At 39.8% G+C, this 27,027-nt stretch overlaps 2 protein-coding genes across 2 annotated transcripts in view; one reads left to right on the top strand and one right to left on the bottom strand.

The window, feature by feature from the left end:
- The window catches only part of atg4db (autophagy related 4D, cysteine peptidase b), a 95,276-nt gene that overhangs the window by 46 nt on the left and 68,203 nt on the right, over positions 1–27,027 (top strand). The gene's annotated exons all lie outside the window — the stretch shown is intronic.
- LOC307001165 (interferon-induced very large GTPase 1-like) overlaps positions 208–27,027 on the bottom strand; it is a 42,526-nt gene continuing 15,706 nt past the window's right edge. The window contains exons 4-6 of the mRNA XM_079617359.1: positions 22,138–22,279; positions 21,875–21,963; positions 208–5,062 (exon numbers count right to left, since the gene is read on the bottom strand). Of these exons, the coding sequence (XP_079473485.1) occupies positions 518–5,062; positions 21,875–21,963; positions 22,138–22,279 (4,776 nt within the window). The 3' untranslated portion in view covers positions 208–517. The remainder of the gene's footprint in view (positions 5,063–21,874; positions 21,964–22,137; positions 22,280–27,027) is intronic.

The raw sequence follows: 27,027 nt of genomic DNA, 5'->3' as shown, positions 1-27,027 counted from the left end.
AGTTTCCAGCAGACGTCCTCCGATGTTTACAATGACATAGTCAAAACAGCTTTTAAAGTAACACACACACAGGTTGCTATTGAGAATCCTTCGATGCATCAGTTAATTATGCCAGCAAAAGGAAACATGCTGTTATTTTGTCCCAGTTATGAAGAGGAAATTAATTAGCTGCAAAGATAAATTCATAATATAGGATGCAAAGAATTTACAGTCTGAAATTTATTAAGTTCAAACCAAGTATCTGGTAAAAAGAAGACCAGAATTACAACATAAATGTCCAAGACAAATAATATGAATTTGAATCAATATGGTGCAAGCAGCAATTCGGGGCCAAGCACCGGTACCGCAAGTACAGCAAGCACAACAGCATTAGTCAATCAATCATAGACAATCATTAGTCAAAAGTAAACATGCTGGAATAAATCCAAGCAAAACATCCAGGAACTGCATGTTTATAGTTTATAATGTGTTCTTAAAATAAGTGACTTAAAACTGTTTTTATTCTGCTCTATTATTTTTAAATGTATTTATCCAAACTCTCAATAGCATCCTGTTTTGTGAGATTTTCCCATTCATTTGGAATATTGCCCTCTCCTAAAAAAAATTTCTTGTAGTGATTTTCCAGATGTTTCTGGAATCTGCACACAAACCACTTCCAGTAGGGCCGTTCAGAGAGATTAGGGGTGATGCTCCACGTTGCACAAACTCCTGCTCTTCTATATTCTTTAAATTCAAACAATCCACCTAATGTAAAAAAGGTTTTATCACTTGCCACAAAATTTGTGCAAATATCCACACAGAGATTATCCGATTGAAGGTAACAGTATCCATTAATTCCAATGACTCTGTGGAAAGGAACGCTGTGATCTCCAGGATGGTTTTCTATGGTGTTGGTGCAGACGGCTTTACAGAACGGACACTGAACCCAACAGCACTGGCAGAAGTGATCAATCAGAAGCTCATCTGGTCTTTCTTTATAGTCCAGATTTATTTGAAAAGTCTTTGTGTTGAATCCACTGCTGATGTCAGATATAATAGTAAGAAGTTCTTGTCTTATCACATCTTCTAGGAGGTTGAAATCATCAACATCATCATGTTTGACTCCAATGAGGTCTTTTTCAGAGAAGATCAGCTCACCTGAGAGATGCTGTGTGAAACTCTTCAACCACAAACCAACATCTCCTCTGTTCACTTGAACATGTTCAGTAGATTCATGAGCTGCTTTCATGATCTTCTGCTGCAGGAGTTTAATGTTCTCCTTCATCGTCGGTAAAACACTGACACTGAACTTATCAGTGATGTACCGACTGACTTCATCTCTGATGAAGCTCTTGAAGTGATCTCTGGGATTATGAATGTAGTACATGTATTTGTCAAAATCCTCATCTTCCGCCAGTGTCTTCAGGATGTGTTTCTCCAGTTTTGATCTGTTTCCATTCAGTGATTCACAGTTTGTTCTCATTTCATCAGCCAAACCTCTGGCAGTCTTCTTGTAGACACTCTGCTCAATGGGCTCTTTAAGTTTCTGACAGATGATCTCACAAAAAATGGCAGCTGATGTTGCTTCACGACAGTATTTCTGGAAAATACTGTAGTACTCTTCTCTCTTCTTCTCAATATATATTACAGGATAATTGACATCTCGGAACACTCTGTGTTGGTCAGTGATCATCTTGTTTGCTCTCTTACAGATGGAATAAATCAAATCCCTGAAGAATTCATTCTTGAACACATAATTCACTGGTCCTTCCTCATGTTCTGTAACTCTTGCCCTGATGAAATCTATGAGTTGATAAATGAAGCTGATGTTGTAGCCCATCTTTGAAATATTAAATGACTGAATCATTTCGTCTGTCTGCTGAACAACATCTGTGACTAATGATATTATTTGGGCTTCATCCTCTTGAGATAGAATGTTACCCAAGTTCTCTATAACTGATCTGAATGCATTTATAACATGTCTTCCAAATCCTGTGGTTTTCTTTAACTCTACATAATGCGAATAAGTCAGCACAGTGAAAATATCTCTGCTTTCTCTCCAGTGGTCTACAGAAACACTTTCATAGGCATCACTGAGGATCTCTCTCACATCTGTCATTATATCACTGTCTTTGATTGCTGGAATGTCTATGATGATTTTCTTCACACACTGTTTCCAAAACAAATCAAACTCTTTCTTCTGGGTTTCTTCATCATTTGCTTTGTCTTTGAGATTTAAGGCAAGTTCTTTGCTCTTTTCATAGAGAGTATTTTCATGATGCTTTCTCTGAGCATCAATCTTTTTCTTCAGGACTCGCTGCTGAAGAACCTCATTTAATTTCATCTTTGTTTCTTGCACAATGTTTTCCGGAAGCTCCTTGATTTTGATGACACTGCAGAGGCTCCAGGACCAATTGCTCTGTATTATATCCAGTTTATTGTAGGCTAAAATCTCCAGAGATTTTTTGAAGTTGAAGGTGAATTGTGCATTCAGTAAAGCCTCCCAGAGATCTGTAATACGATTTTTTAAGTCTATCAGCATCATTCCATGTGATTTTGAGGCATGATACATAATAGTTTTCTTTAGTTCTTGAATATTCTCGCAGTAGTTTGGGTTTGGTGGTGCCATGGGTGGGCTTCCTTCCCAGAGCTGAGCAAAATATTTCACATCATTCTGAACATCAAATGCAATGACATCACTGAAACATTCTGCATCATAGCCTTCCTCTTCAGCAGCAAGTTTTGTCATCTCATCCAGTTTCTCCTGCAGTCGTCTTCTTCCCTCCATGTTTTTAAGTCCAGCTGTGACGTCTGAAATGTTCTGATTCACAAACACACAGCTTGGATTCAGTCTGACCTTTTTCATCCTCAGAAAGACCCGAACAACAATTTGAAGAATTGACTGCATGTCAGCTGGGTTTTCTCCAAATATATTGATCAAGGTCAGATTACCAAGACCAACAACAAATGTGGCCAATTCATTGTCATGATGACCCTTAATATCAACAACCAGAATATAGTCAACATTCAGCTCTGGTTTTATCTTGTCTGAGACCCTGATCAGCTGCATGAAAGCTCCTCTGGTGCACCTGCCAGCACTGACGGCAAACTTGAGTCCAAACATGGCGTTCAGCATTGTGGATTTCCCAGAGCTCTGAATCCCTATAACTGACAGCACAAAGACTCTCTGGTCTCCCAGTTTCTGGATGAGTTCATCTATAACAGCAGAGATCCAGACCAGAGGAACATGAGCAGCATCTCCATCCATCAGCTCCAGTGGAAATCCAGAGATCATCATCTCTGCTGCAAGACTCGGGAGAGAAGAGAAGTGAAACTGCAGATCTTTCTTGTTCTTCTTCACAGATGAACATGATTCATAGATCTGACTGATCTCCCTCATGATGTGCTCTAAACCAAAGGTTACAGCTTGAAGATCCTCAGATATTCTCTCAAGTTCTGCTTGTTCAGCTTTGAGTTGTTCGGATTCATCATGCTTCTCTTTCAGTTTTAAAACTGCTGACCACTTTTCATCATACTTGTGATGAAGAGCATAAATATCTGGTGAGATATATTCACCAAGGACGATTTCAAGCCATTTAAGAAAATAGATCTTACTATCAGCATGCAAGTGCATTTCTTTAATAAAGAACTGTATAAAAGTACTTATGTTAAATGCATGCTGCTGCTCACGTAATCGCTTCAGGTTGGCTTGTTTTTGGCTGATGTCCATTTCTGTCTCATTTGCTTGAGGTCGATGTAGTTCTTTGTTCTTCTGACTCCACTGATGCCACAGTTTCCCCTGATGAGGCAGAAATGATTCCTTGATTTCTGTCAGAAATTTATCCTCCAGTAAACTCATCATCTGCTGTGCTGCTTCTCTTCCTCTCCTGCAGTCATCGTCATCTTCCTCATCTACTCTGATGTCTGAGTGTTTGGACACATCTTCAAGTCTGAAAGTGGAAGATGATTCTGAGAGACAATCATATATGGCTCTTCTGAGTTCTTCAGAGACATCTGACTGATTTCTGTCTTTCAGACCAATCTTGAATTTCCCTTTGTCCATCTCAGTTACAGTAGATTCATCTTCAGTGAGAAGATAAATGAGTGGCTTTCTATTTGTGTACAGGTTTTGGATTATTGTTGACCTTTCGCCGTTCCTGTGAAGTCCTGGTAGAAGAACAACATTGACTGATGCCATTTCAGTGAGGATCTGCAGCTGTTTCTCATTGTCTCCTGCATCACCATGTAGATTACAGAACGCAACACAGTCAGTGAATTTATCTGTGTTTTTCGCAGAGGGGCAGAACCAGGCGATCTCCACCACTCCGTCCATCAGGACTCTGGTTCTGCTGCTGCCTGGGCAGTTCCTGTGGAAGAACGTGTTGTGTTTCTCATTGATCAGACTGTTCATCAGCTGAGACTTGGATGAGGACACAGAGCCAAACCTAAAGAAAGACACCATTGGAGTTTCTGCCTTGTAGATCAGCTGGATTTGACTGATGATCTCATTGTTGATGTTTCTCATCTTCCAGCTCTTGTTGATTTGTCTGAATGTCCAGAGAGGAAACTCAATCTGTTGTGTGAATGGATCAGGAACAAGCAAAGGCAGAGCATACTGACACTGGGACAGTTTAGTGACCAGCAGCTGCTTCAGGAAACCATCAGCACAATGAAACACAGCCATCTGAACATCCATCGGGTGAATTCGCTCAGATTGGCTCGTTCCTTTGTTAGATAAAGATACTGCTTTAAATATATCACCACTGTCTTCAGATGAGTCATTGTGTCTGTGTTGTGTGTGATCCTGTCCACTGGTCTTTTTAACATTAATGTATCTTGCTCTGTAGTCCATCATCAGTAGTTTCTGTATGAAAGTCTGAACCAGCTCCTCCTCAGCACAGGACTCATGGGATTGTAATGAATGTGCAGTTAACTGAAGAGCATTGACTTTTGTCCATTCATTTTTGTTCTTGTCGAGATAAAGTCTGTAAAACAGTTGCTCTTTTTTTTCTCTTTCGATCTTTTCTTGTTGTAGGTGTTGATCTGGACTGACTCCTGCTGGTCCATCATCCTTAGTTTCTCCCTGTTTTATAGAAAATAAAATAATTATATATTTATTTTATTCAATGATAGATCAAATGTATCAACAATGTGTAACACATTGTATATTTTCATGGAATTTGCTTGGAAATATCTCAAAATGTAAATGAAAATTACAAAAACCATTTGCAAACTGATTGTGTCAGTGTTAAAAAATATGTACACAACCATAACTGTCACAATTCTGTTCAGTTTAGTTTTGTTTTCATGGACTTTCAGTTTGTTTTCATATGTCACGTGTCTTTGTTCAGATTCCTGCCACTCATCTGTCTCCTTGGTTACAGTCATTATTAGTTATTCTGCGTTCTATTAATTATCCTTGTTTGTGTTTGCTTTGTAAGTTGATCCCTCACATTCATTCTCTCTTCGGTTTACGTTACATTTGGTGTGTGTTGACCTGCCTGTCTGACTATTATTTGTACTATCCTCATTAAACTTTGGATTGGAACTTTATTCTTCATCTTCGTCTGCCTTCCTGCAACCACCCGTGACAATAACAAGCATTAAAGCTGATTTCATTCCAGCCTTTGCATCTCATTCTACTCTTAATATTTTAGGCTTGACTGAGACCTGGATTCGTCCAGAAAATTCAGCAACAGCTGCTGCTCTCTCTAACAACTTCTCTTTCTCTCACACTCCTCGCCAGTCTGGGAGGGGTGGGGGCACAGGTCTTCTCATTTCTAACAATTTTAAATACTCAACCCTCTCCTCTCTATGCAATAACTACTCGTTTGAATATCATGCTATTACACTTACAACTCCCATTAAGATATTGTAGTCATATATCGCCCCCCAGGTCAACTGGGAAGCTTTGTAGAGGATCTGGATGTGCTGCTGTTTCCCTGAGGATGGCACCCCACTTGTAGTCTTTGGTGATTTCAACATTCATCTAGAGAAGCTGAATACAACAGACTTCATCTCTCTCCTAGCCTCATTCGATCTCAAACGGCTCATCACCACAGGTACTCACAAATCAGGCAACCAACTGGACCTGGTTTACACAACGCAACTGCATCACAGACAACATTCTGGTGAAACCTTTCCACGCTTCTGATCACTTCCTCATTACTTTCAATCTACAACCCTCTACCCATGCTCCATCAACCCCCCTACCAGTTACTTTCAGACGAAACCTGCGCTCACGCTCTCCCTCCCATCTTTCCTCTGCTGTGTCATCTTCTCTTTCCTCACCCTCACAATTCTCATCTCTGGATGTTAATTAATACCGCAACAGATACTTTATGCTCCACTTTAACTTCTTCTTTAGACAATATCTGCCCTATCTCCTCCAGGCCAGCATGCACTACTCCCTCTAATCCCTGGTTATCTGAGATTCTTCGTGAACACCGGACCAAACTCAGAGCAACAGAGAGGAAATAGCACAAATCAAAAGACACAACTGACCTTAGTATGTATCAATCTCTGCTCTCTTCCTTTTCTGTTGATGTTCATGCTGCAAAATCTTTGTATTTCCACAACAATATCAACAGCACTGCTAAAACACAAACACTTTTCAAGACATTCAACTCTCTCCTCTGTCCACCTCCACCTCCACCCACCGCCACCCACCTCCTCTTTAACTGCTGATGATTTTTCTAACTTTTTCACCAACAAAACAACAACTATCAGCAGTCAGTTCTCAGCTCCACACACAGGAACCCAGTCCAACCTCTCCCACTCCCAAAAACCTTCTCTCCTCCTTCTCTCCACTAACCGAGGAAGAAGTATCTAAACTTCTCCTCTCCAGTCATCCCACCACCGGCCCTCTAGATCCCATCCCCTCACACCTTCTACTACAAGCCATCTCTCCCACACTTCTACCAGCACTCACACACATCATCAACTCATCCCTCCACACTGGCACTTTTCCTACAACATTCAAGCAGGCTCGGGTAACTCCACTGCTTAAGAAACCAACATTAACCCTCAGGGGTCTGAGGTGTTTTCTGGGTCCTGGAGGTGTTCTGACATGCTCTAACATTTGTGCTTATTTCTGTTACTTGTGACATTTTCATGACTAAAGTATTATTACACTGCATTCAGCACAAACTCTGCTACAATAATATGTCAGCAGCATGTATGTAAAAGTTTGTAGTTTTGAGATAATAACATTTATGCGTGGTTTGTGAAAATGACCAAAAAAAAAGTCACTGAAATAATGTCATGAAAGACAAACTAATTATTTCGTCGCAAGGCTTTTGAAAATTGTATCACGTAGCCTAGAATATTTGCTCCAAAACTATGTGAAAATCATCCTGAATACTCATTCAGATAAGACAATATATTGATTTAAAATTTGTATGACATGTTTTGTGTAAGAAAGCTTTATGCGAGGAGGCGTTAACCACCATGAATATTGAGTGTTTCACACCTGAGAGAGACAAAGAGCCTCCCATAATGGCCCTATTAGGAGCTCTCAGGCACTATCATTACATTACCTTGCACAAAGAATGAGGAGATTTAAAAAAAAAATGGCTTTTTGATTGTTTGAATTTATTTACAACACAACATCATCCAAAGATACACAACAAATGGCAAAAAGCACATTATTTAACACACTGAACTAAAGACAGAGACTTAACCAGTCACACACCTTTCCTTTCCTGAAACATAGTGCATACCTGTCATTTCCAAGGTGTTTGATTTTTCACTTTACCTCCTCATGCTCATGTTGAAGTCAGCAGGACGGGTAGCTACCTAAAAAAAATATATATATATAAAAAAGCTGTGAGCATGCTGATATCAAGAAGAAACCAGGGCTGCATGATTGTGGGAATACATTTTAGATTTCTGGTGAATTTTTTTTTTTAAATTTACAAAATACACACACACACACACACACACACACACACATATATATATATATATTTGTTGTGCCTTGTAGGCATATACCTGCACTGCAAAAAATGATTTTCTTACTTAGTATTTTTGTTTTGTTTCCAGTCCAAATATCTAAAAATTATTAAATCAAGAAGCATTTACTAGAGAAGTAAAATGACATAAGAAATTCTATTTTGTTTTAAGATAAAAAATAAAGTAATTTAAGTAATTTTTGCTTAAAACGAGCAAAATTATCTGCCAATGGGGTAAGCAAAAAAATCTGAATTCGAATAGAAAACAAGAAAAAAAATCTTAATTCAAATGGAAACCAAGAATTTTTTGCTTACCCCATTGGCAGATAATTTTGCTCGTTTTAAGCAAAAATTACTTAAATTACTTTCTTTTTATCTTAAAACAAAATAGAATTTCTTATGTCATTTTACTTCTCTAGTAAACACTTCTTGGTTTAAGAATTTTTAGATATTTGGACTGGAAACAAAACAAAAATACTAACTAAGAAAGTATTTTTTGCAGCAGGGCTGAATCAAATAATAAGAACAGTATAGCAGGCATAGTTAAAAAGGAACACTTCAGTAACACTACACTAGAGAAAAACATATTGATTATCATATGTTACTTCAAATGTTTACATCGATATGACGTTATGAAATGAGATTGGAGTAAAATCATGGTTTGCTTTTCAAACGCACGTCGCGCGACTGCGTTTTCAAACTCTCACAGCGCGTGCAGGGGACATTCACTGAAGCATCGAGCAACAGTTCAATGGCAATATGAAGTTTATGCAACAATAACACTAACTAATATAATTCAGGAGTATTTCTTACCTTAAAATCGTTCTTGTCTTCAAATCGCGATCTTCTTCTTCAGATGTAAACCCAATAATCTCACAGCATGTCTTCCAAACTCGACGACTGAAGAGGACTGATAAAGTTTGCCGCTTTGTTGTTGAGGTAATGGGGGCGTTCGCGCGACACATGGACGATTTGCATCTCTATATGTTTTGCGCGTGTGGGTGTGGTCACATTAAAACTAATGAGGAAGGGTTAGAGAAACTGAATATCTTGTTGGTTTTATACAAATTACTTAAACAGAGAATATTTGTTTTCGTTTTGAATCAGATAATTTAAAACTACACACTTAAATGATTATAAATATATAGAGCTCACAAATGTGTGACAAGTATTCGCTGAGTTTTTTAAATGTTTAGAGACGTGCTCAAGAAAAAAAAGTTCACGAGACGGAGAGGCAGAAAGCACACCCTGTTTAATTTCTTTATTTTACAAAAGCACAACGTTTTGTTTTGATTGTAAGTGGACACATACAAAAGTAGACATCTCACAGATTCTTTTTTCATTTTTATTAAGTCTGTATGACCACAAATGACGGAGTATTTTAAGTTTATTCAGCTGCTATGTGAAAAAAAACGCGCAAATCACGCCGGCGTGATTGCCGACCCCAGGGGGTTAAACGCATCAATCTTAGAGAATTACAGACCTGTCTCTCTCCTACCATTCATTGCGAAAACACTTGAACGAGTTGCCTTCAACCAAGTATCATCTTTCCTCTCTCTGACCAACCAACTAGATGTAAACTAGGGCTGGGCGATATATCGCATGACATTGTTAGGCGCATCACATCAGTAAAGCCGGTTCCTTGATTAGTAGTAAATCGCCATCACCTGCTTTCAGATGTAGCGGCATTTACTAGAGAACCTTAGAGAACCTTTGCGTGAGAACCTTTGCTTGTTTAGAGAGAGAGAGAGCGCGAGAACTGTTTTTGTGTTTTATTATTTTATTATGTGGTTCTCATGTATGCTCACGTCCCTCGTTTTGGCTGTGTCCAAAAACCTTTTCACTTGTGAATGTTTTGGTCCACAAAGGGGAAGGGGATAGGTAAGATGTCACGTGACATACATTGTACACATGTAGTAAATTGGTCTGTATTAAAACACTAGTTAGAGATTTGTGCCACCCGCTGTGTTTGTTTATTAGTTAGTGTAGTTTAGTTACGACGTCACGGACGTTGAAGTCTTTTTCTTTGATCTTTTCTTTTTATTCTTAGTATTAGAATATAAATGTGTTAGATAACCTTTTTGCTTATATTACTTTCGTTTGTTTGGCACAATCTGTTTCCCCTGTTCTTCCTTTGTGGTTGGGTTTTTGTTATTATATATATTCATTCATTATATTAAAACTCAAATTCACTTTTATTCAGTGGTCTCTCGTGTTTTCTCACCTCACTCAGTGTTACATGTTGACGTGTGTCTGAGATGGTTACATGTGTTCCCCTCCTAAAAACCCTAGACAGGTACGAGTCATAGGAGGGTCGTAACATAATGGGGGCTCGTCCGGGATATAACTGAATTAACAGATAACCAGTTCATGACACGGTCTCTTGTATCACTGTGTGTGTTGAGAATTTGTGCGTGCGGTTCTATGTCGCTATAGAATGTTCGTATTAGAAAGATTTATTGATAGTCCTTCGCAAGAGGAATTAGATGGTTGTAGGAAGAATGATTTGTTGAGGATAGCAAGTCATTTTCAGATTTCAGTAAGTAAGCAGTCACTTAAAAAAGAGATTAAGTCTGTGGTATTTGATCGTTTGGTGGAGATGAATGTGCTTGTGTTGCAGGAGGAGGTAGCTGTTGCGGACAGTGTGTATGTGGGTACGTTAGGTAGGAGTGAGAATGTGAGTGGGGAGGAGCTAACGCTTACGGCGGAGGTTGAGGCTGAGGCTAGGGCGGGGTTGCCTCCCTTTGAACCATTCTCCCCTATGTCTGTTGGCTCAAAAGGGGAAACGAGACTTAAGGTCCGTTTGGCCTGTTTGCAGTTTGAATCGCAGGAGAAGGTGCAAGCTCGGCAGGCGGAGATGGATTTGAGGTTACAAATTCGTAAATTTGAGATCGACGCGGAGACGCAGGTCAAAATGCGACAGCTGGAGCTTGACGCAATGTGAATTGTGGGGGGGTCCGCTGCGCGACCAGATCTCCCTCGAGTTAGTCCCGCTGCCGCTGTTGACCGTTCTCCCACTGTAGTGCCTACTCCTACTGTTGCCCCGACGTCTGCTTCATCCGTTGCAACCGAGTCATTTGATGTTGGTAAAAATATTATATTAGTGCCACATTTTCGTGAAGCTGAAGTTGATTCCTACTTTAGTGCCTTTGAGCGCATTGCTATGTCTTTTCGTTGGCCAAAGGATTGCTGGTCTTTGTTACTGCAATGTCGTTTAATGGGTAAAGCGCTAGAGGTGTTCTCTACTCTTTCCTTAGAGGATAGTTTGAATTATGATGCTGTAAAATTACCAATTTTACGTGCTTACAAATTAGTTCCAGAAGCATATCGTCAAAAGTTTAGAGGCCATAAGAAGAATTCATCACAAACATTTGTGGAATTTTCTCGAGAGAAAGCTCTTCTCTTTGACAAATGGTGTAGTGCAACTAAGACTGATGATTTCAATTCGTTAAGAGAACTAGTTCTGCTTGAGGAATTTAAGGCGTGTTTATCTGACAGAATAGTTGTCTATCTGAACGAACAGAAGGTAAGTTCGTTAGCACAAGCTGCTGTGTTAGCAGATGAATTCATGCTCACTCATAAGGGGGTATTTTTCGTGACTCGCACTGAAAAGAGCGTGGTTACTAGTCCGGCTCAAACTCAAGATTTTCGAGAGAAAGCTGGAATGCCGAAATCGAAAGAGTTAAGGGATTGTTTTTACTGCCATAAACCAGGACACCTGATTGCTGATTGTCCAGTGCTTACGCGTAAACAGCAGTCTAAGAACCCGAAGAGTGTTGCATGAATGAAGACAGTACTACCGTCTGAATTAGTATGTAGTACTGATGTTTGTGACATCAATTATAAACCTTTCATTATGCCAGGGCTTGTTTCCTTATCTGGAAAGGAAGAGGATCGGAGAGAAATCTGCATTCTCCGAGATACAGGGGCTATGCAGTCAATTATGCTGTCTGATGTGCTACCGTTCTCTGACGAATCATATTGTGGCTCGAATGTGTTGATTCGTGAGATAGAAATGCAAGTAGTGTCTGTGCCTTTGCATAATGTACACTTATGCTGTTCTCTGCTTTCAGGTGTTGTGCGAGTCGGAATTCGAAACTCACTTCCTGTTAAAGGAATAACTCTCATTTTGGGAAATGACTTAGCTGGAGGCAAAGTTTTGCCAGTTCCAGAAGTGACTGATGTTCCACAGGTTTGTTTGGTAGGTGATGTTGTTAGTTGGCACCCTGAAGTGTTTTTCTCTTGTGCAGTGACTAGTCAGCTGAATCCAGTACTCGCGACCCACTGCTCTGAACATTTTGTATGTCTCCCTTATTTAACACACCTGAATCAGATCATCAGCTCGTTGGAGAGACTCCACGCAGCAAAATCCCCAGAGTTAAATTAACTCTACTCAGATAACATTTGGTCCCTCTCTACAGAGAGTTAAAATAACTCTGAATCAGAGTTAAAGTTAATGAGATACTTAAGTAATTAATTAAGTGATGATTGGGGATTAATTATGAACACCTGCTGTCAACAAGCAGAATCACTGAAGGAAAGAGAAACTCAAGAACTACAACTGACTTCCAGCCACAGCAAGATCTCAGCAGAGGAGGATTAAACAACTCCACAAACAGCATTACCAACCTCACTTATTACTAACCAGACTGACTTTATTTCTGTCAGACGTCTACAGAAGGTCTTAGTGAGAATTAACAGAGGTGTAGATGTTGAGGATTTATTGACATTTTTTGGTTACCATTCTGGAGACCAGTGTTTCCTTTAGTTGGGCAGTTTTACTCTTTATTTTTTTTTGTGAGTTTGTGGTTTTTGTAACTGGTTTTACCAAAACATGTAAATTGTTACAAAGAAAGCCAGAAACAAAGATGATCAGGTGATATAGTTTTCAATTGTAAAAAAGTAGAGTAATGCACTTCTCTCATCACTGTCCAAAAGTGGTTATTGGAAATTAGTAGATTATTTTCAGAACGAGACTCGCTACAGATTGGATAATCTGAATTTAGAACTTTGTAGGAATTTTTTTTCTTTTGAGACACAGATGTCAAGAATCAGCATATGAATCTCAACAATGGTGACGTGTTTCATGCCTCAATGCATCCTGGGTTTTGCATCCAGTTTTATACTATTGTGGCTCCCAGCATGCATTGCGGCATGAAACATGCCACCATTGTTGAGATTCATATGCTGATTCTTGATGTCTGATGTCTATTAACATCAAATAACCACTGTTGGACAGTGATTAAGTATCTCATTAACTTGAACTCTGATTCAGAGTTGTTTTAACTCTCTGTAGAGAGGGACCAAATGTTATCTGCGCAGAGTTAATTTAAATTTGGGGATTTTTCTGTGTGGAGTCTCTCCAACGAGCTGATGATCTGATTCAGGTGTGTTAAATAAGGGAGACATACAAAATGTTCAGAGCAGTGGGTCGCGAGGACTGGATTTGAGAACCACTGGTCTACAGAAGGTCTTAGTGAGAATGAACAGAGGTTTAGATGTTGCCAATTTATTGAAAACATTTGATCACCATTATGGTGACCAGTGTTTCCTTTAGTTGGGCAGTTTGACTCTTAACATTTTGTCTGAGTTTGTGGTTTTTGTAACAGTTTTTTACCAAAACACATTAATTGTTGCAAAGAATGCCAGAAACAAAAATCATCATGATATAGTTTTCAACAACAAAAATTAGAATACTGCACCTATCTCATCACTGTCCAACAGTGGTTATTTGATGTTAATCGAATATATTCACTAACAATACTCTCTTGCCACAGACCAGACAATCTGAATTTAGATTTTTATAATACATTATGGGGATCTATTTATTTTGACACAGACATCATGAATCAGCATTTGAATCTCAACAACGGTGGCATGCTGCAATGCATGCTGGGAGCCACAAAAGTATAAAACCCACGGCTCCCAGGATGCATTGCGGCATGAAATATGTCACCATTGTTGAGATTCATGTTTCTGGCTTTCTTTGTAACAATTTACTTGCTTTGGTAAAACTGTTACTAAAACCACAAACTCACACAAAATAGTAAAGAGTAAAACTGCCCAACTAAAGGAAACACTCATTACCATAATGGTAACCAAAAATCAATTTCAATAAATCGTCAACATCTATACCTCTGTTAATTCTCACTAAGACCTTCTGTAGACGTCTGACGTCCGGTTCCTCCTCTGCTGAGACCTTGCTGTGGCTGGAAGTCAGTTGTAGTTCTTGAGTTTCTCTTTCCTTCAGTGATTCTGCTTGTTGACAGCAGGTGTTCATCATTAATGCCCAATCATCACTTAATTAATCACTTAAGTGTCTCATTAACTTTAACTCTGATTTAGAGTTATTTTAACTCTCTGTAAAGATGGACCAAATGTTCTCTGAGCAGAGTAAATTTAACTCTGGGGATTTTGCTGTGTATAGCATATGGTATTCAGCGATTTCTGTATAATCAAAAATATTTCTAACAAATACTTGTTCTGATAAAAAAAAGATTTTGAAACTGTTTATTTATTTAAACTAGGGATGCACCAAATCCAGATTTTTGGGGTTCGGCCGAATACTGAATCCACTGGTTAAGATTCTGCCGAATCCGAAACCGAATACTGAATCCTACTCCCATCCTCAGTCCATTAACACAGTAAACACATCAATGAAGTAAACAATGTCCACAGCAGTGGATTATTATTATTTTTTTTTAACTTGAATTGCCTTCTTTTGATTGAAAGTACTGCCAAACAACACTTTTTCTGCTCACGAGTTCCATTTTCACTTTCTCACAGCCTACGACATTCGGACGGTCCACCAACTGTAACGAGTGAAAATAAGGTGTGGCCCCTTTTAGAGCTGCGCACGCCCTGTTGAACTGTCTGCAGTCTGTATTGTATGCGCCTCAATACCCCATGTATGCGGGTTATTTCTGTTTGATGCTCATTTTTTCTCAATCCTGGATTCAGTACACCCCTAATTTAAACACACTTGACATCAATAATCAGCCTGTGAATCTCAACAATGGTGACAATAATAAAGCATGTGCATTCTGGGTACCACCAATCAAAACTCATCCATGGCTCCCATCATGCATTGCTGTATGAATAAATTATGATCTGAATTGTCTTAGTAATTTCCTTTTCCTAATTGAATATTCTGTTTGACACCATTTTTGAGATTCATACACTGATTCTTAGTGTTGGGTCCGAGTCCACCTTTGTCGAGTCCGAGTCGAGTCCAAGTCCTTAACAACCGAGTACAAGTCCAAGTCCGAGTCCAAAGAGGGTCGAGTCGGACTTGAGTCCGAGTCCTTAACATCCGAGTCCGAGTCGAGTCCGGCCGAGTCCACAAAGATTTAAATGATTTGAAATTGACCTTTCACAAAGACCCACCCCTCTTGGTTACTGTTGCTACGTCCGACAAGCCATTCCTCTCTCACTCCACATGTTCTCGGTCGGAGCAAAGAGGACACTAACAATGTGCCAACAGACAAGACAGAGCAGGGTACTTTTGGTTTGAAATAAAGTCTCAGCTTTCAATTTTTTTAATTTTTATGAAATTCAAACGATAAATACTGTTTTGTGGTGCTTTAATGTGTAGGCCTCAGTTCAAGCAGCACGTGAACTGATAATCTCTTCTAGTTATAGCACAAATTTCTAAAAAAGAAATCAATACACACAAGTCCACTGCCTTTAATCTACTAACGGATTTGGTTTGTTTGTCGAACAAAAATGGCGTGTATCTGCATTATAATTGGTCAGATCACCTGTCAATCAAATCCCGCCGAAAGGTCTCAACACTGAGCTCTTAAATTATTATTTTAAACCTTACAAAATGATTGCAATGTATAGTTACAGTCATACGTTTACCTATTGTACATCTTTTAGAATCTGCAAGGTAATGCTTAATAATGCAACACGATGCATTAAAGGAGAACTCCGGTCAATTTTAACATTGAGCTCAATTTTTAGTAAATTTGGAGTGCTGTCAATACAGAGAACAACGACAAAAATCGGTGTTGCCTACACTGTGTTATCCTATTTTTAAAATTTGCACCCTATTAACTTCAATGGGGCAAGTTTTAAACCTGCTTTTATTTCTCTTATCATCCTTGATGTGTCATTACAAGTGCCCAGCCATGTGAGTGATTCCTTCAGAGTGAACACGAGTGAATCTGACTACAGTAGATGTGAAAGATATTAATAAAAATGATGTTATATCAGCCAGTGCAAATACCTGTATTTACTTCCTGTTTTCGGTCGAAGTCCAAAGTAGTCGATTGTCGAGTTCACGCGCGTGATCATATGTAACTAAACCTATGCGCGTGAACTAGACAATTGACTACTTTGGACTTCGACCGAAAACAGGAAGTAAATACAGGTCTGTGCGCTGGCTGATATAACATCATTTTTATTAATATCTTTCACATCTACTGCAGTCAGATTCACTCGTGTTCACTCTGAAGGAATCACTCAACATGGCTGGGCACTTGTAATGACACATCAAGGATGATAAGAGGCTAAAAGCAGGTTTAAAACTTGCCCCATTGAAGTCAACAGGGTGCAAATTTTAAAAAGAGGATAACACGGTGTAGGCAACACCGATTTTTGTCGTTGTTCTCTGTATTGACAGCACTCCAAATTTACTAAAAAATGAGCTCAATGTTAAAATTGACCGGAGTTCTCCTTTAAGAGCCAGGGGTAAACTTTTGAGCAAGATGATGATGTTTACATTTTTCTTATTGTGTTATACATGCTAATATCTTATTTAGCCTCTGAAGGGTTGGACTAAATTAATGAATGCATTTTTAAACAAATAAGACCAATTTACACCAATGATCCAGTTCAAAAGTTTACACCTCTTGGCTCTTAACGGATGCTTCCTTCTTGTGCATCACTAAATGTTTGCAGGGTTTGTAAAAGTTGTGTATGAGTCCCTCAGTTGTCACCAGTGTGAAAGTATGGATCTTACAATCATAGTCACTGCTAGTAAGGAGTCAAATATGCAGAAGATGCTGGAAAAGCAAAGAATGTGCAGGAACTGGATGATTTTTCCTTAAACATAAAAAAAAAAGAAAAAAAAAAAAAGTTGTGGATCATTCAGGTAATGACACAATATTACAATCGAGCCTATGTAATTTGTCTTTATTTTGTGTTTGTATTTTATTTAGGCTATTAAACATCTGTTATGTGAAAAAGCTTTTTCAGGGCAGTACTAAATAGAAACAATGTGTATGATCCGTCTTATTAAAAAACATATAAAAATAACATTTTGGAGATTCTGCAAGGAGTATGTAAACTTATGACTAAAGTATAAATGCAACAAAAATGATAACATTATCAGACGCCAAAATGTTGCTATGGTTAACACGTTCTTATGTTGCTATGTGTCAAATCATCGCAATTTCATGACTCAAAGGACAAAAATTAATTGGATTCAATCCCACATTTAAATGCAGTTATCACTCTTTATAATTTACAGTGTGAACGTAACCACTGGTCCTCTAGAAGTATGAAAAACAAAACTATTTAGATTGTCAACAGCGCTCCCTTTAAGCCATCACTTACCTTGTTCGGCACTCTCCCTAAAACTCTCGTCATAAACACTGACTGAAGTTGTCCGCACTGCACAGTGAATATCTTATTTATATTGCGTCTAGAGAGACTTTGTTGTTTATGAGGGGATTTGCGAAAGGATAAAGCTCGTGCTTATTCTAAACATACATTTTGAGCGAATTATTCGCATGCGGACTCTAAAACGCCTCTGATTTGCCACTGTGTTTATGCACTTAACTGTGATTGGCTACAATGCTCAACGCTGAAACAACATTGTTTCGTTTAGTTTTTGAATAATAAAAAAATCACAAAATTTCGTTTTGTGTCATCCAGTGCCCGGACTCGACTGGACTCGGACATTTTTCCGAGTCTAAAATGTCCCGAGTCCGTGTCAAGTCCGAGTACAAATTCATTCTAGTGCGTGACAAGTCCGAGTCCATTCAAAATTGGACTCGAGACCGGACTCGAGTCCGAGTCCGAGTTCGAGTACCCCAACTCTACTGATTCTTGATGTCTGTGTGTGCCTAAGAGAAAGATATTAAATTTTTTTATCAGAACCATTTATAAGAAATCCTTTGGATTAGCGTATATCATCACTGGATCTTATGATGTAGATTGACTGTGATCCTATATTCAATAATATTAATTTAAATCAAAGATTAGACTCTAAATAATTTCAGTGATTCAGGTCAAATAATGATTATGTTAAGACCAACAACACCTGATCACCTTTTCTTTTTGTCCAACTGTCAGTTGTAATTCAGTTACAACAGCAAAACAAAAACTAAAGTTAAAAATGTAAGGTTGAACTGGCCAACTAAAGGCGGGCGTACGCGGTGCGAGTTCGGACACTCGGGAGGTCGTGAGATATTGCACACGTTACGAGTCAGTTAAACTGATAATCGCGTCAAAGCAGCTGGTACACGGCACGACTGTCCTCCTGCACAAATTTTATCCCGAGCCGGCGGTTAAACACAGTCTCTGTGTTTACGCGTTAAACACAGAGACCGGAGCTTTCAATGTTGCAGGCATAGCTTCAGATTGAAAAATGACAGAAATGTGTGTGCAAATGCAGATAACAGTAGCCATTCCGTTCAACATAAAAACATGAGAGTGTGTGTGTGTGTGTGTGTGTGTGAGACAGTGTATGCGCACGCTGTGTGGTTGCTGCCACTGAGGTATAGCCCCATCGATCTAGCCTGTGACGTGGTTGTGTATGATTTGGCAATAGGGGACAGCCTATACGCTGGTGAAAATCGTGCCGACTCCCCGAATTTTTTAAACATGTTTAAAAATGATCGGGAGGTCGGGAGGTGCTTGTAACGTGCTCGGCACGGCTCGTAATTCCTCTCACACGCTGCGAGCCGCGACCATGCGAGCATCACCGATTTGCACTCGATTTCTCCCGAGTGAAAAAAATCATCTGCGAGCTCGTAAAACAGCAACAAATCGCACCGTGTACGCCCGCCCTAAAGCAAACACTGATCCCCATAATGGTGACTTACAAATTAGATTTTCTCCTTCAGTGATTCTGCTTGTTAACATCAGGTGTCTTCAATAATGCTCAATCATCACTCAATTAATCACATAATTATCTCATTAACTTTAACACTCTTCAGTGTTAATTTAACACTCATATTTTAACAATTTACACCCTTGAGGCTGGAACCAAATAAACTCCCAGTAGAGTTAATTTAACACTGGAGTTTTTGCTGTGTACCTTTTTAAAACACGTTCCTCTAACGTCAAGAAAACTGGACATTTTCACATTCCCGGAACCAACAATGTATATTTGGAGAACGTTCTTATAACAAAAGTCTGTTAGCTGGGAATAGGTTGAATGGCACGTCTGCCATAGCCTGACGAGGTCTGTATCGCTTTTACTGGCACTACGGAACTTCGGGGTTCGGGTAGCAACCCGAGCACAAAAAGAACTACAAAATTTGTGAGAATGAAATCGCATTCTCAACTATCTCGACAACTGGCTGATTCTGGCTCAGTCTCGGGATCAGTTGTGCGAACACAGGTCACCTCAGTCACCTCAGCCTGTTGGGACTTCCCTTCGGTGTGGACAGAAGAATGCAAAGCTTTAGGTCTTCAGACCAGCTCTTCATCTGTTACAGAGGCCAGCAGAAGGGAAAGGCTCTCCAAGCAGAGGTTAGCACACAGGATAGTGGATGTAATTGTCTTGGCATACCATAACCACTGGCAAGGATACGTGCGTCTATTTGCTCCAGTAGTGTTCCCCAGAAATGGCTAACCATACATAACTGAGACGTTCAGTGCTGAGGAGTTTGAGACCAGGAGCACTACTGGTCATAAAAATCACTTAAATGTTTATACCTATGCTTTTAATTGCTAAATAATTTGGTCCTACACAGCAAAATCCCCAGTGTTAAATCAACACTGCTCGGAGCATATATGGTCCCACTCTACAGAGTGTTAAAATAACACCGAAGCAGTGTTAAAGTTAATGAAATAATTAAGTGATTAATTAAGTGATGATTGAGCATTATTGAAGACACCTGATGTTAACAAGCAGAATCACTGAAGGAAAGAGAAACACAAGAACTACAACTGACTTTTAATCACAGCTTTAAATTAACTCAGCTGAAGATAAAAATAAGACATTCAATCTGTGAAGATCTCAACAGTGAACGATTAAACAACTCCACAAACAGCATTACCAGCTTCACTTATTACTAACCAGACTGACTTTATTTCTGTCAAATGTCTACAGAAGTTTTATTGAGAATTAACAGAGGTTTAGATGTTGATGTTTTAGTCACCATTTAAAAATCACCATTATGGTGAACAGTGTTGCCTTTAGATGTGCAATTTGATTCTTTTTTTATTATTTGATTTCATGGTCATTGTAACAGTGTTTACCAAAACACACAAAGGTTGCAAAGAAAGCCAGCAACAAAGATGATCAGGTGATAGGCCCAAGTTTTGGGCAAAGTACAAAAATCAAAAAAGTTGATCATTTACTGAAAATGGTTATTTGGTATTAATAGATTTTCAATAACATTCATTTCGTTCTATAGATCAGTCATCAAGCTGAATCTTTATTTTTTAATTATTGGGAAAGTAATCTTTGGACAAACACACAGACATCAAGAATCCCCATATGAATCTCATTAATGGTGACATGCTTTATGCCGCAATGCATTATGGGAGGCACCATAGTATAAAAATCATGGCTCCCAGCATGCATTGCAGCATGAAGCATGTCACCATTGTTGAGATTCATACTCTGATTATTGATGTCTGTTGTTTCTAATATAAAAATAATAATTTACAAAAATATCTGAAATGTATATCAAATTTTTAATTCAGGATGACTGCTCTGTGTCAAAAAAAGTGACTTTTATTAATAACTAACAACAACTTTTGTTTTTTGTCAGGGATAAGATTAGTGAATCTTTCATCTTTATAATAATGAAAACGATAACACCTGGACATTTAATATTTTTAGCTTCTTTTGTAACATATTATGAGTTTTGGTAAATATTGTTACAAAGACCAAAATAGTACTTTAAATGCCATGAGTCAAACTGCCCAACTGAAGGGGAAACTGATCACCATAATGGTGACCTTTTTTTTTTAAAACATCGACATCTAAACTTTTGTCCATAGACATATACCAGAAATAAAGTCAGTCTGGTTAGTAATAAGTGAAGCTGGTAATGCTGTTTGTGGAGTTGTTTATTCCTCCTCTGCTGAAATCTTTAGAGATTGAATGTCTTATTTTTATCTTCAGCTGATTTAATTTAAAGCTGTGACAAAGTCAGTTGTAGTTCTTGTGTTTCTCTTTCCTTCAGTGATTGTGCTTGTTGACAGCAGGTGTTCATCATTAATGTTCAATCATCACTTAATTAATCACTTAAGTATCTCATTAACTTTAACACTGCTTCAGTGTTATTTTAACACTCTGCAGAGTGGGACCATATATGCTCCGAGCAGTGTTGATTTAACACTGAGGATTTTGCTGTGTACCTAATTTGTCCATTTTTAATACATTTGTGTCAGATGATCTTTGGACCATACCTGACAATAAAGGCATAGCTTAACTGTAACAATCCCAAACATTGTTTTGTGTGTTTTCCTTCCTCTCTAGTCATACACATAGACTTCACAGAACATCCTCATTATCCATGATGTCTACATGCAGTAAAACAGATCATGTGAAGAACCCACATGTGACCACAGATTTCAGTTCGTAACGGTTTAGTATTCAAATACACACACTTATGTGTCAATCGGGCCCATTTTCTTTGCCTTAGAAAACTTCTGCTTTAGGCTACTGTGGTTTAAATGTACTGTAAGAAATGGCATCAATATAAAACAGTCTAAACCCAAATTTGTCACACAAAAAAAGTGTTAATATTCACCTTTACTGAATCATTTGATTCAGATTTTTCAGTCAATTGCTCAGGGATGCTGTTTCCTGTTACACCCTTCTGTATGTTTTCAGGTGAATCTGAAAAAGAGAAAACAACTCTACTCTGTGAAGCATTACTGAAGATTATTTCACAAGTTCACACTTACATATAATCAGATAGCGTAAAGGTTATGCAAATTTGGCGTGCTGTCCGAGGGGAGGGCTCAGAGCTTTTTTTTTTGTACACTGGTTTACTAAAAAAATATATTTTACCTGGCATTAGAGAAGTCTGTGATGATTTGTCTGTCTGCAGAGATTTCTCTGTCTGGGATGATTTGTCTGTCTGGGATGATTCGTCTGTCTGCAGGGATTTGTCTGTCTTTGGAGATTCCTCTGTCTGTGATGATTTGTCTGTCTGTGGCGATGATAATGATGGTGTGAGTTACAAATTAAATATGAAAATTTCTCATTGTGCAAAGATGAACAATCAGTTCGGTCTTGATTTTTCTCCCCAGTGAAAAAGCACATTTATTTAATCCTTAATCACTGTTAAAAAAGGATAACACTTAAAATGTTTGGGGTCAGACTGACCCCAAGCATTTTAAAGAGCGATTGCATAAGGAAATATCATTTTTTTATATGGAAAACTATATATATTTTTTTTTATTTACTTGTCAACTATACATTTATGCTGTGTTTTTGTGAAAATTTTTAAGTTTTTTTACCTATTTACGGAATGAAAGTGCAATGACCACATGTATCCAGAGAGGGCCATATGGGGCCATAGAGACTCATTCATTTTCACTTTATTTTTCTTGATGCTTCAACTTCTCCTCACAAATGTATGATATATATGCTGTGAATATTTATTTAAACATTTTGAAACACATAAAAAATCTGTAGTTTTGTCAGAGTTAGAATTTTTTTGAATTAGAATATTTTGAATTATCTGCTTTTGCAGAATTATCAGTGTGTGTTATTATTATTATGCAGTGTGTGTGTATGAGATAGAAAGTTCGTTCCACTTTGGGTTTATGCTCTAGGACCAGACCTTGATTTAAATGTAAAAAAAAATTGATTTATGCCAGGTTTGTTAATTTTATTGGCCAATTTCTGTAAAAATGCTCTCTGTTGCAGTTACATACATTTGTGTGTTTGTGTGTGTGTGTATAAGATAGAAAGTTCGTTCTACTTTTTATTTATGCTCTAGGACCAGACCTTGGTTTCTTTGTAGAAATTTTCAGATTTATAATGGATTTACTTTCATTTTTTTGACAAACAAAATAAAAAAAGTCATTTTTTTTATTTTCCCATTCATTTTCAATGCGGGGTCATTTTGACCCCAACCTTAAACGGTAAAAAAAAAAATGTACACACCTTTAGAACAACCAAATCAAGCCCAGTTTTTTTGTGCATGTTTAGATAGATTATTTAGGAAAAGTCACAGAGTGTCATGCCTCTGAGATGAAGGTAACACTTTTTAAAAATGAAGGAAAAGTCCATTGGGGTCAGCCTGACCCCAAACAGTGATTAAGGGTATTTAAACTATTGGTCTGCAACATGTCTCCAAATAAAATCAAAACCAGGATATCTTAGCGTGATTATAAATAGCAATGGTTACCTTTAAGTGTAATAAATATATGTGATGCAGGTCTCAGTGTAAAGCACGGGACTGTACTAATTTTCTGTTCCGTTCTGTGTTCAGTCTTAGTTCGCTGTAAGTGCTGCCTCACAAAGATTATATATCTGCATGTGCAGTGAGTTCGGGTTGCTTACTTTTAAAAAAATATTTATGTCTAAATTTAAGATTTATGTATTTGAATTGCATATACAATTTCCATCCATTTGAATTATATAGTTTTAACATAAACAAATTGATAATCTGAATGTGATTCATATTTGTCAGTAAATGAAACGGTAAGATTAATATAATTGAATTAATAAACTGAATGTGTGTTACAGATAAGTCATGCTCTCACACCAGCTGTGCCGCGGTTCGCGGGAATGTGAAAGCAACACGGACTCGGGTGCGCACTTGTTCAAGAAGTAAAGTGTTTTAGCTGATTATGATGTATTCAGTTAAATAAAACACAAGATAGTATAAAATATAGTAGGAAAATATGTACTCTGAGCAATGTGATTTAACACTGGGGATTTTGTTGTGTACCTGTAACGTATTATTAATCATTAAGAGCTTGATTAGCTTGTTTAGGTGTGTTTGATTAGGGTTGGAGCTAAACTCTGCAGAAAAGTGGATCTCGTGCTCCAGAGTTGAGGACCCCTTGTGTAGTAAATGCCGCTACATCTGAAAGCAGGTGATGGCGATTTACTACTAATCAAGGGACCGGCTTTACTGATGAGATGCGCCAAACAATGTCATGCGATATATCGCCCAGCCCTACCATGGTGCCTAAAACGTCTCGGTTCCTAATGTAACCCTCGTTCCTAGTTGAAGGAGGGAACGGGAGACATAACGTCAACGTAATTGGGATCACTTCAGTGAGCCCTATAATCTTCGTGTGTCTACAGAACGAGCCAATGAACGTTGGCGTGCGTGAAACATCTAAATGGTATAAACAGGAAGTGGGCGCACGCACACATTGTTTTTCGCTGAGGAGCCGAGATCATCACAGCCATACAGCGATGGTCAGCAACGGTGGCGATGGGACCTTATGTCTCCCGTTCCCTCCTTCAGGGAATGAGGGTTACATTAGTAACCGAGACGTTCCCTATCAGTCGCTCACGTTCGACGTAACATCAACATAACAACATAATTGGGATCCCTATGGAAAACGCCACAGTTGCTGCCACATCCAAAGCACATCACATAGAGGGAGTTCAAACTGCTGTTACGTTATAACCCACACAGTGGAACTCTTGGATAACACTGGGAAAGCGTGCCTTTCCAGGGGAGAGGGACGCTGCGGAAGCCACATCCTGCCCGAAGGGAGGTAACATGTGGAGAATACACATATGGACTGGCCGGATAGGGGCAGTGCAACATATCAAATGTCACTGGGGTGGCTCCAGGCTGAGAAGGGGGAGGCAACACTGGACAGTGACGGCAAAGCAGGCTCTGCTAAGGGAAAGACACCATCTCACCGCAGTGAGCTGGTCGTGGCAGAATACGCATATGGGATCGCTCCACAACGTCTGACTGCCGAAGGGGTGCGGAGGGTCTCAACAGGGTTCGCCTAAGTGGGGCACGTATCCGCTCCATGTGGAGGGGAGTGGCGCAGTAAGCTGACACTAGAGCAGGAACTTCAGTCTTACCGGCTGGTTGAAGCGAGCACACAGGAAGAAACCGGCTCAACACGTAGACTATAAAACCTAGCGAACGTGTTAGGTGTCGCCCAGCCCGCAGCTCTACAGATACCTGTCAGCGAGGTGGCGTGTGCCAGCGCCCGGGAAGATGCGACACTCCTAGTGGAGTGGTCTCTCAACCCGGGCTGGCAGAGCACGCCTTGGGCTTCGTAAGCCAAGGTGATGGCATCCACTATCCAGTGGGCCATGCTCTGCTTGGAGACAGCCTTTCCCTTCTGATGGCCTCCGTAACAGATGAAGAAATGATCTGCTGTCCTCAGGCTTTGCATTCTGTCCACGTATGCAAAGCGCAGAGCATGAACGGGACAGAGAAAAGCCAGGGCTGGGTCTGCCTCCTCCGAAGGCAGCACTTGCAGGTTCACCACCTGGTCCCAGAAGGGAGTGGTAGGAACCCTGGGCACGTATCTGGGCCGGGGTCTCAGGATCACGTGAGAGTTAGCCGGGCCGAATTCCAAGCACGATTCGTCGACTGAAAATTTATGCAGGTTCCCTACCCTCTTGATGGAGGCCAATGCAACAGGGAGAACTGTTTTACAGGACAGAATGTTTAACTCAGCTGATTGCAAAGGCTCAACGGGTGTTTTTTTGAAGTGCCGCAAGGACCAGAGACAAATCCCTAGAGGGTATAGAGGATTTAGTCTCCTCACTCCCCTCAGGAAACTGACGATCAGGTCATGCTTTCCCAGCGACTTCCCAACTGCATCGTGATGTGCGGCGATAGCGGAAACATGCACTTATGGGTGGAGGGAGACAGCCTTCACTCCAACCCATCTTGCAGGAAGGAAAGCACAGCTCTGATCAAGCAAGTTTGGGGGTTCTCCTGGTGAGAAGAATACCACTCAACATACAGGTTCCACTTCAACGCATAGATGCGCTTTGTAGAGGGGGCTCTAGCGGAAGTGATGGTGTCGACCACCGCTCGGGGTAGGTCACCTAGAACCTCTGCGTCCCGTCCAGGGATCAGACATGGAGTTTCCAGAGGTCTGGACGCGGGTGCCCCGTCTCTGAGAGAGCAGGTGCTCTCTCAGAGGAATGGGCCAGGGAGAGACTGTCGCAAGGAGCACTAGCTCCGGGAACCAGGTCCGGTTGGGCCAATACCAATACGGCGCAACAAGCAAGACCTGCTCCTCGCAAGACCACAGAATGCCTGGACACTTGTTCTAGGGGAACACCTGCCTGCAGGAACGAAGAGTCCGACGACAAGCTGAGAGTTTGGCGACAGTGCAGGACTCAATCGTGGAGCCAATGTTGGAGCAGCCTCATATGAAGCAATCCGAGTGGCGTTACCGCGGCTGCAGGTGCCATATGCCCCAGCGGCCTCTGAAAAAGTTTCAGTGGTGCCGCTGTTCTGCGTCTGAGCGAGCTTAAGTTTAACACTGACTGTATGTTGGCCACCGAGAGGCGCGCTCTCATGTTGATAGAGTCCAGCTCCATACTGAGAAAAGAGATCCTCTGCCCAGGGGTGAGTTTGCTCTTTTCCCAGTTGACCTGAAGCCCTAGGTGGCTGAGGTGACAGAGCACCATGTCCCTTTGTTCGCACAACTGCTCTCTTGATTGAGCCAGAATGAGCCAGTCGTCGAGGTAGTTGAGAATTTGAACACCACGCTCGCACATGGGAGCAATGGCTGCCTCCGTGACTTTTGTGAAGACACGGAGCTACAGGGCCAGCCCGAAGGGCAAGACTTTGTACTGATATGCCCGTCCCTCGAACAAAAAGTGAAGAAACGGTCTGTGTTGAGGGAGAATCGAGACATGAAAGTACGCGTCCTTCAGGTCGATCGCTGCAAACCAATCTTGGGGATAGATGCACTTGAAAATGCGTTTATGCGTAAGCATTTT

Source organism: Phoxinus phoxinus, assembly GCF_949152265.1.
Source record: "Phoxinus phoxinus genome assembly, chromosome: 1".
NCBI lineage: Eukaryota > Metazoa > Chordata > Actinopteri > Cypriniformes > Leuciscidae > Phoxinus > Phoxinus phoxinus.
Note: the sequence above shows the minus strand (reverse complement) of the source record. Positions and strands in the feature narration are given on the sequence as shown.